Here is a 10,732-nt window from a genome sequence, read left to right as displayed (position 1 = left end):
AATTTATTTGAAACAGAAGCCCCAGTTTTTATAAAACTTCACCTACTCTCCTTGACACTACCCATGCCAGAACAGGAACCATACATTTTTTTTTTCTATTTTAAGATTCCTTTTTAGGACATTATCTCAAGGATCCTATATAATCTCCCTAGAACGTTTCCCTAAAAACAGAGGTTTAACAAGTGTTAAAGACAGAGGGCCAGGCTGTTTTCCAGAGAAGGGAAGGTGAATATTAACTTGGATTTAAGATGGTATGGCTGATATTCCTCTTCAAGAAAAGGGCTCAGGAAGGGAGTATGCCAAAGGTTAAAAAAAACCATCTTTATAAATTGAAGGGCATTCACCATTTATGCAAATGAGTTTAAGAGGCACCAGGACAAAATAAATCCTGGTTTGATGACTGGTTTTATTCCGTCAACCAAGACACCAGGGAGAAGTACTCATTCTCTCAGTGGGAAAAAAGGTAGGACTAGAGTGGTGATTTCCACACAGAAGGGTTTTTTAAGTGTCACAGAGATCCCAGAAAAAGGATATAGGAAACTGATGCAGCTCACCATCCAAAGATAAGCAACACCACAAAAATCAGACAGGCTGCCAGGAAAGTACTCACGTTGCCCCAGTGCTAAATCCAAAGTTTTTCTTCCCCATCATCTCCTACAGCCCCTGCATATACTGCTTTCGTGCAGACCTTTTCTCAAAGAGGTGATTTCTAGTTCTTAGAAGTGTCACTAACAACATCTGCTAAGACAAGAAAGCAAGATCCCACAGAAGCATCCAAACTTTGTGAAGATGGGCACTTCTGGACCTTTTCACACTCCCTTGTCCGTTGATATATTACTCCCACTAAAAAAACACATACAATAACCCTCTAGTTCACTGCCCCAAGAATTCCAGGTACAAGAATAATCGTTAGACTACCAGGCTGGGCCTGCCATAGCCTCTGTCCCAATACAGCCCAAGGTATTCGAGGCTTTGGAGAGGCACCTTGATACCACCAATACATTACTTGTAGTAAGGTTCTCACCTACAGTCTCCTTTGTGCAAAATTGAAACAGTGTGTGGTACTTGCATGTTTCATTCTTTACAAAAATTCCCCTACCCCACCCCATTTTAAACATTTATATAAATTCTTTTTTAAACAGAAAGTTAGAAATCTTATTTACATTAATTTGTTTTCCCAAAAGAGCATCTAAAATCACACCCCTGCCCCTTAGCAAGATATAAATGTTTACCCCAAATCGTGGTCAATTTATTTAAAAAAGGGAGGGAAGAGAAGAGAAGAGAAGAGAAGAGAAGAGAAGAGAAGAGAAGAGAAGAGAAGAGAAGAGAAGAGAAGAGAAGAGAAGAGAAGAGAAGAGAAGAGAAGAGAAGAGAAGAGAAGAGAAGAGAAGAGAAGAGAAGAGAAGAGAAGAGAAGAGAAGAGGAGAGAAGAGGAGAGAAGAGGAGAGAAGAGGAGAGAAGAGGAGAGAAGAGGAGAGAAGAGAAGAGAAGAGGCAGTAGAGAAGAGAGGCAGTAGAGAAGGGAAAGAGAAGAACAGCCATCTTCTACAAATAAATATGGCATTGAACAGAAGCCAGTTTGCCAAGGGTCCTCCATGGCCCTCAATCTGCAGATTCCTAAGAATAAGTTAAGTTTGAGTGTATATCTCCTTTTCTCCAAATTGATGCACTCCATCCTTTGAGGTATGATTTATTTTTGTTTTTCTCTTCTCTATCATGTACTATGTCCAGCCCCTGGGAAGCCTCGATGCCCAGATGGGTTTCAAAGTTGTGGGGCTCTTTCTCGTGTTTTGCATCAATGGCCAGTCAATATGGACCACAGCTGTTGTTGGCCCTAGTTCTGGGTTATGGTCCGGACACTGGCAGATTTTACAATGCATCCTCCTCGCTGCAGCCTCCACCAATCATGAAACGGAACTCCTGGAGGTTTGAGACACCGTGGAAGTGCACAAAAGCCCCAGCAACCACAAAGATGTGAAAGAGCTGATGGGAGTGAAACTGAAGACAAAGAGAGAGAAAAAACAAAACAAAACCCCATGCATGATTAAGAGTTTAGCTAAAGGTGTTTAAAACTCTGACTTCTAGTTCGACAATAAGCTGAAGTACAGAAGATATAATCAGAGATCCTGCTGCCCCTTCCACATACACCCTGATACAACCAAGGCATAAATCTACAAGTTGTAGGCTCCAGAATCACAAATACATTTCACTTGTCAAAGTTAACTCTTGGCCACGTATCATCTGGCAGAGTCTCCTTCTAGCACAAGTCTAGCACAATGACTCAAGATGTATATAGCATACACTGCATATTGGACAGAGCGGCAGAGTTATAGCAAGTCCTGGGTTCAAATCTTGCCTCTGATATTTACCAGTGTAACTCTGGGTTAAGTCAAACTCTATGTGCCTCCGGCAAATCCCCAGAATTTATCTATTTAATGTACAGATAGGCTGTGTAACCTCTGTCAGTGAAGGATTTCTTCACTGAAGAAATCACAGATTGTTCTTGTATTCATATATCATAACGATGGCTCAATGGTACTGGGATTTCTTTCCAAGTGACTCCTTCATGACTAATAGTGAGACAAGGTTTACAAATGGGGCCATCATAGCATTCAGAGCCTCTTTATGGCTGGTGATTCCTATATAGCCAAACCACTCTTGAGGTTACACACTGACCACCTACCTTGCAGGATGTTACAAAAGAAGCTCTTGCATATGGTGGGAAATTGGAAAACACAACTTAGAAGATTCCTTCCAAGTCCAAAGTTCAATGACATACATGCTACGGAAATGCCTTTGCACCAAAGACAAATACTATAAAATGCTAACTACCTGAGGCTCAAAGTGTAGGACTACCTTCGTTTTATGGACTGATGAACTGAGCATCAAGGAGATTTAGGATCATAAAGTAAACAAGAAATGGTATTCAAGTGGCCAGGTCTCATATTCGTCACTGGCACTTCAATTCTTAAGAACTTAAGAACGAGAGCCCTTCTTCAGGTATAACATTCTTTATGTCCTCCACACCTCTACTGTATTCTAAACCCAACTTCTCCCCCTTCCCATTTTATACATAAGGAAATGGAGGCCCATAAGTGCCTTGGTCGAGGGGGACAGCCGGTTAGTGGGGCAACGGAAGCTCGAATACAGTATCCTTTTCAATTATGCTGCCCCCTTAACAGTCTAAAATCCAAAATGGTTAGGCAAGCATGTATCCAGTCATTCTTTATCTACTACCATCAAAATAAATGAGTTTCACAGACTCACCCAGATGTCACACTTTCCAGGGAAGAAGCGCTCGGGGATCCGAGCAGCATAGAGTGCAGCTCCAGTGATATACAGGCAAGCCATGAGCAACAGCCAGCCTATCTGTCCAATGGTGGCAGCCTTCAGGAACCCCTCCGAAAAGATATAGTGCAGTGTAGGAATTATTCCACTAAGGCCCAAGCCCAGAAACACTCCTAGGAGTCAAATGGGGGGGAAAAACCAACACAAACAGGGAGATGGTGAGGAACACATTGGGTCAGCAGTGGAACATCAACTTTGTAAACGGAAGGATCCAAAGTACATAGAGTACAATACTAGTGTCCTTTTAGAAAGGGACAAAAGGGTTTGTGAAACTCTACTTTAAAGGCAGGGCAACTGTGTTAGAATAGAAAATAAAAGTGCACCATGCTCCCTCCTGCAGAGTGATGCTTCATCTAATTAGCTGTCAGTCTTCAATGGGTTTAAAGTGACATCGCTAGAGAAGTTAAGTAAGGTGCCTCTTTTGTAAAAGATTACAACAGAAAGCCAAAGAATAATGAACCCTTTGACATCCATAAATCCTGCACTTTGGGGAGCCAGAAGTCCTAGGGTGCTTAAAGAGATTTGGAGTGGATTCATCTGAGATGCTAATTCATAGGCTGCCAGAGGCAGCAGATGGATGGGCTGTTTGCTTCCTGTGTGGGGTGTGTTTTGTCTGAGCCTCCAAACAACTTTAGCTTAGCCCAGGTTGTCTGATAACCAGGTATTTGCTGGCCCAAGTGCTCTAAGAATATACCCTGTTGCCATCTACTATCCCATCCCAGAACTGCCACTTTTGGAGGTGAAAATTCTTTCCCTCACCATCTTCTCCTGAACTCTCAGTCCTACACAATGTATATCTTCCTCTGCCTTCCTATTAAAGATTTAACCTTCACTCACTCTCCTTTATCTTAGATCCCTTCATCTCAACCTCTTTCCGTTGTTTGGTGTTCATATAAACTCAGTTCTATGGAATGTGATAATCCCGGGCTGGAAATTATCCCAGAGATCATTCCCTTCTTTTCCTTTGATTTCCCTTTTCTCAGTCTCCTTTGTGCTGCCTACAAACATGCCCAGACCTCCAGCAGCCTGAAATGACCTTCACTTGACTGTCCTAACCCCTCAAACTAGAGTTATCTAATCTCACTGAAACAACTCACCCATTTCTCATCTCCTTAAAATCAGGCTTCTGATCCCACAGCTATCTGCTATCTGCAAGGTGAGCAAAGTCAGTCTCAATCTGATTGACTTTTCTCAGCCCTCATCCTACTTGACCTCTCCCAAGATTCAGATGCTGAAAATTTAAACTCTACAAACACTTCCACACTCTATGTATGCCCAGACATTCTTTCCTCCCTCTGGGCCTCTGTGACATTGTTCCCTCTTGGTTCTCCTCCTATCTGACTGAGTGCCAGACTGGCATCTCCAGCTGCCCGCTGCTTAACTCCACCTGGATGTCTCACACACATCTCAAACTCTATGCTCAAAAAAAGGTCTCTATTCCTCTAAATCCTTTCCCTTCCAAGTTCCCCATTTCTTTTGAGGACACCACCATTTTTCCAGTCATCCTAATTTATAACCTATGTGGTATCTTTAATTCTTTCCTCTCCCTTGCCTTCCAAATTCAATCAGGAGCCAAACCTCATTGATTCTACCTCCACGTCAACTCTGACAACTGCTCCTTCCTCTCCACTCACAACATAATTCACCTAAGTTCAGGTCCTCATCACCTTTTGCTTGGAATACTGTAGTCTCCTAATTGGTCTCCTTACCCCTACGCCTCTCCTCTCACCAATTAATTCTCCACATAGAAGCTAAAGTGATTTGTAATCAATCAATAATGATTAAGCACATGTTATGTGCCAGTTACTATACTAAGGTGCCAGAGATAAAAAGCTAAGAATGGAAACAGTCCTTGCCCTCAAGAAGCTTACATTCTATCATGGAAAAGTAGCATGCACAGGCAACGTCTTGAGTTATGACATTTACGTCCTTCACATTTTGACCCTTTGTATATTTAAACTACATACAAAGTAAATACTAGGTAATTTTCTAGAAGCTACAGTAGCTTGGGAGATAAGAAAAGGCTTCATATAGGGGGGATCTGAGTTGAACCTTGGAAGAAACTAGGAATTCTAAGAGGTAGAGGTAAGGAAGGAATACATTCCATGCATGAAGGGAAGCCAGGTGGAACAGCAGACAGAATGCTGAGCATGGAGTCACAAAGACCTGAGTTCAAATTCGACCTCAGATACTTACTAGCTGTATGACCTTGGGCAAGTCACTTCACCTCTGCCTGCCTCAGATTCTTCTAGTGTAAAATGGGGATAAGAGCACCTACCTCACAGGGATGTTGTCTGGCTGAATAGTTATAAAGAAGGACAATGTGGATATACACTATAGTGTATGTGAAAAAGAGGACAGGCCTGAACTTCAGCGGTTCTCTACTGCCCTTATTGCCTCTAGAATAACAAATTCTTCAGCCTGGCATTTAAGGTCCTTTACAACCTTGTTTCCAAACTGCTTTTCTATTCCTCAAGGTCACACACTATCTTCCAGTTTCTCAACTGGACATGTCATACCCTGCACCTCTGTACCAGAATCCCCCTCCCCCTGCAAGTCATCATCTCCACCTCTCAGTAACCTCCAAGGCTCAGTTTGAGGGTCATTTCCTCCATGACGTCTTCCATGATGTCCGGGATGTTCTCTCCTTTCTCAAATTACCTTTTATCCACTAGGTTATGTCCCTGCTAGTACAACATAAGCTCCTTTTAAGGACAAATGTTTTTTTCCTGTGTCCCTAGTACTTTGCACACATTAGGTGCTTAATATATGTTTTGTTGAATTGAATTATCCATTTGATGCAATATTCTACCCTGAAAAGGGAACTAGTACTCACGAAGTAACTTGGGGAATGAGAAAAAAACATTAAAATTTAAATGCTTTCTAAAGTAAATCAAACTCCCTGCCTATAGAAGGCACTTGGAATTCTGGTGTGGCAAGAACTTGTACTTACAATAAACTGGAAAAGGAGAAAAAAGAAGACCTAAGTCTCTTAGGGCCCAAGAAGCATGGGACCCCAGACCGAAAGTAGTATTTGGGAATCAAAGTTTGTCAGTGTCACTAAGACACAGCCTTTCAGTCTTCAGGAATATTCAAGGGATGAGAGAAGCTTTGGAAACTTGTGTTATAATTATAGGGATACAAAATTCTACATAACACATGAATGCCAACTTTTTATTGCCTATCCTTTTGTTTTGAGGTATACATCTGCTACAGCTTGCAAGAAAAAGTAGACTACTTTACAGGTACTGCACAATGAACTCTACAGAATTAGAAGCATAAAGTATTTCAGGACTAAAAGAAATCATAAAGATCTTTTAGTTTAACCACCCCTCAATGTTATAATCAAGGAATGCTGGGCAAATATTTTGCCCAAGATCATACATCTACATCTTAAACATCAAAGACATTATTGAGCCTCAAAAAGATATGTATCCGGGGCACCTAGGTGGGACAGTGGATAAAGCACCGGCCCTGGATTCAGGAGGACCTGAATTCAAATCTGACCTCAGATACTTGACACTTACTAGCTATGTGACCCTGGGCAAGTCACTTAACCCTCACTGGCCCACCCCCACCCCCCACCCCCCGCAAAAGATACATATCCTTCTACGTGAAAGGGGCATCTAAACAAGAAGGGAAAAATAAATAGCATTATTTATGCCACTAGCCACAACTTCAGTAATCCTAACTAAAAATTTTAACTGACTTCTATATTACCTGTGAGCAAAATAACCAATGCCTTGCCTTTTATTTCCAGATTATAAAAAAAAAAAAGACTCCTGGTATCCTGATTCTTTTTTTCTAAGTCAAAGGCTCAATAATGAGGATCTTGTGCTGCATACAGCAATGAAGCTATCCTCTAACATGACCATGTTTGAATGAACACACACACACACAGAGCTCTGTTTTCAGCTTTAACGCTAAGCACTGTCCATTTACTTGATTGAAACACCTTTGACAAGAGAATGGGGAAACACCCAATTTCTTTCCACAACAAACCTATTTGCTTTTATCTGGTGAACTAAGTGTTTTCCTCCAAAGTTTTCATACTAGGGGAAAAAAAAGTCATAGCTAGAAAATACCTTCCCTACCCTCAATCCTTCCTTTATACTTTTTGCTTCACTTCTGTTTTGTTTTTTGTTTTTTGTTTTTAGTGAGGCAATTGGGGTTAAGTGACTTGCCCAGGGTCACACAGCTAGTAAGTGTTAAGTGTCTGAGGCCGAATTTGAACTCAGGTACTCCTGACTCTAGGGCCGGTGCTCTATCCATTGCGCCACCTAGCTGCCCCTCTGCTTCACTTCTAAAACAGCACCTATGCGAAAAGAACCCAAAGGGCTTCCTATATCATCTTCAGATTGAAGAGTCATGACCCAGAATTCATCATTTTTATTTCTGTAGCAGAAATAATGAAAAGGAGCCACATGTAATGTTCAGATAGGTAGAATGGTTATGTAGCAACCACAGAAAGTGCTACCTAAGTTTTCATAGCAATTAATTCACCCAAAAGCTCCCCTAAAGAGAATTAAAGCCCTCCCTCAATTTACAAAGTTTAAAGAGCTTGACATTCAGAACATTATATAGCCACAACCAAAAATCAGTCTCCTAAATACGACACCAGAAAAGTTCATGTTCATTTAAACACTACACTCCTTGTCCTCAATTAAAAAGTTCTCCAACTGCTGAAATAAAGTACAAAACCTAACAGAATTCTTACCTGCTCTCACCCCCCGATACTGAGGGGTGGCAAACATATCCCACTGGGAGACAATGATGGCTGCAATCCCCAGCACACAGATGACAATCAAGTAGATGAAGCAGGGCTGTGGATTACAGTAGAAGGAGTAATAAAGCCAAGGAACAAAACTTCCCATGATCAGGAGGGCAATGCCAGAGTAATCCAGTCTAGAATAGGACAAATATTCAGTTTAATACCCCCCCAAAAAATTAAATCCCAGAACCCTAATTAGCCCCATTTGCTCTGAATTATCAGCAATAACTAAAGGGAAACTTTACCTTCCTTAAATTAAGCAGTGCTAAAACTGCTAAATATGTTCCCCTAGGCCAAATCATCTGGTATTCCTATGTAATTCATTCAGCCCTTTAAGCAGTCTAATAACACCATGCACCCTTCTCAGAACGATGTTTTTAAATGTACAGAATACAATACAGAGAATTACAAAGGGAACCAATTATATTGAAATACAGGTGTAAAAAAGCTTTTTAATGGACCTAAGGTTAAGAATCCCTGCCTTAGAGGCTTTCCTGATACCTACTTGGAGAAGATCCGGGAGACTGATTCTGAGTGGCAGTAAACAGTGTGGAAAAGCCATGAGAAGGAAAGGCAGAGAATGGCTCCCAGGAAGAATAACCCAAAGACCACTTTCTCTTGTAATGGAGCCACAAAGAAGATGTTTGGACGAAACATGTAGAAGATCCCCAGGCATAGGAAGAAAACACAACCTAGGGAAAATAAATCAAAGGGGAAGGTGGAAGAATGAAAGATCAGACCTTTGAAAAGACCACACCACCCCCCCCCCCGAAAAAAAAAAAAAACACCAAAAAAGAGAGTCAGAGAAACTAGATCAAAACTAGGCCCACTAACTTAATAGAGCTATGAAATGCTCCAACCATTTTGGAAATTATTGCAGAATTATACAAGTAGAATTTAAAAACTTTATTGCATAGCAACAAAACTCCAGTTACACACCATCAACGTTCATTAATCGGCACTACTTTGTTATACATAAGGCACAAAACATTCTCTGGGAAGCACATTTTGTGGTTTAGGTATGTGTGCTTTGTTAAAATATATTTTATCCCCACAAAAAGACACAATTAAACATATGATATCAGAACAGAGCAGTAAAAGACTTTAGAGACTGTCCAAGTCATTCATTTTGGAGATGAGGAAACCGAGTTTCATAAAGAGGAAGTAATTTACTTGTAGGGGAACAACCAGCAGAACGAACAGGCAAGCACAGGTCGTCTTCCTCCAAATGCAGGGTTCTTTCCATCATACCACCCTGATTTATCCTAGCTAATTATATTATCTTATTATTACTTTATCTAATTATTTTATCTTATATATATATATATCTTACTATTATTTTATCCTGCTGGCATGTTCTATATAATTAATTTTCTAAATAACAACTGAAACTTATCTCTTCATGACAGAAACATTTAATAATGCAAAAGGCAGTGAAGTGTTTTCTTTAAATACAATTGAACAACATAAAACCTCTAAAAAAAACTTTATGGTTATCATTATGAAACTTTATTAGATACTACCAATGTAGCTGTATCTGCTATTGTCTCTTCACCTTTCTACACTGTTGTTCTTATTGTAGTCACTATGTCAATCTTTAACTGCCTCTACCCTCTTCTAATCTAATGAGATAAAAACTCAGGTAACTAATTTTTTTTTAAGTGAGGCGATTGGGGTTAAGTGACTTGCCCAGGGTCACACAGCTATTAAGTGTTAAGTGTCTGAGGCCGCATTTGAACTCCGGTCCTCCTGACTCCAGGGCCAGTACTCTATCCACTGTGCCACCTAGCTGCCCCTAACTAAATTTTTTAAATAAAACTGTGACAGCTTAAGGATTCTCTGATATGACAATAGATTTAGAGTTGAAAAGGACCATAGAGGCTTATCTAGTCAAACCTCCTAATTTCACATAGGGAAATAGAAGTCCACAGACAAATGTGCCTAGGTCACACTAGTTTTAATTTGAAGAATTGGGATTCAAAACCGGATCTTCTGACTCCTAAATCCAGAAGGTTTTCCACTGCATCACAAGCCAGCAAAGTTTAAAACAAGTGAAGTAGTGGCCTATTCTGTGGTATTCAAAAGGTTTAAGAGAAAGCAATATTAAGAATGAATATTTCTGTGAAAATTTTCCACATCTGTTTCTCTTTTCAGATACCTTTTCTACTTGAATGATGTAGACATTAGAGTAGGAAAGGGATGCTAATTGAGGATTTCTTTCATTTCTCTGTCTTCAGTGAAACAACCTTAACTATGCTTCCTGCTGTTTTCAAATACTACTTACCAAAATGGCACAGAATCATACATTTAGCACTGGAAGGGAACTCAGAAGTTATCTAGTATAATTCCCCTAATTTTGCAGATGAGAAAAGGCTGGGACCCAGATTTGACTTGCCCAGGGTAACAATCAGTAGTAAATCACAGGGCTCAGGTCCTCTAACTCCAAATCCAGCGCTCGTTTTATCGTACTATGCCAGGAAATAGAACATATGAAACCAGCAAAGGCCTCTCTTTCAGGTTTCCAAAGAGTATAAGATATCACTTTAACTTCCTGAGACTTGACTTTTTAAATAGCTAAAATCATGTAAAGATACATCCTCAGCATTCAAGGACA

General features: G+C 40.4%; 1 protein-coding gene across 3 annotated transcripts in view; it reads right to left on the bottom strand.

Annotated features, from left to right (window-relative positions):
- Positions 1-1,676: 1,676 nt before the first annotated feature.
- The window catches only part of ADIPOR2 (adiponectin receptor 2), a 61,162-nt gene continuing 52,106 nt past the window's right edge, over positions 1,677-10,732 (bottom strand). For all 3 annotated transcript variants that reach the window (XM_043967522.1, XM_043967521.1, XM_043967523.1), the window contains 4 exons: positions 8,624-8,810; positions 8,065-8,252; positions 3,267-3,460; positions 1,677-1,997 (listed from right to left, as the gene is read on the bottom strand). In XM_043967522.1, the coding sequence (XP_043823457.1) occupies positions 1,869-1,997; positions 3,267-3,460; positions 8,065-8,252; positions 8,624-8,810 (698 nt within the window). In that variant the 3' untranslated portion in view covers positions 1,677-1,868. The remainder of the gene's footprint in view (positions 1,998-3,266; positions 3,461-8,064; positions 8,253-8,623; positions 8,811-10,732) is intronic.

Source organism: Dromiciops gliroides, chromosome 5, assembly GCF_019393635.1.
Source record: "Dromiciops gliroides isolate mDroGli1 chromosome 5, mDroGli1.pri, whole genome shotgun sequence".
NCBI lineage: Eukaryota > Metazoa > Chordata > Mammalia > Microbiotheria > Microbiotheriidae > Dromiciops > Dromiciops gliroides.
The sequence above is the reverse complement of the archived record's forward strand: the minus strand, read 5'-3'. Positions and strand labels throughout refer to the sequence as shown.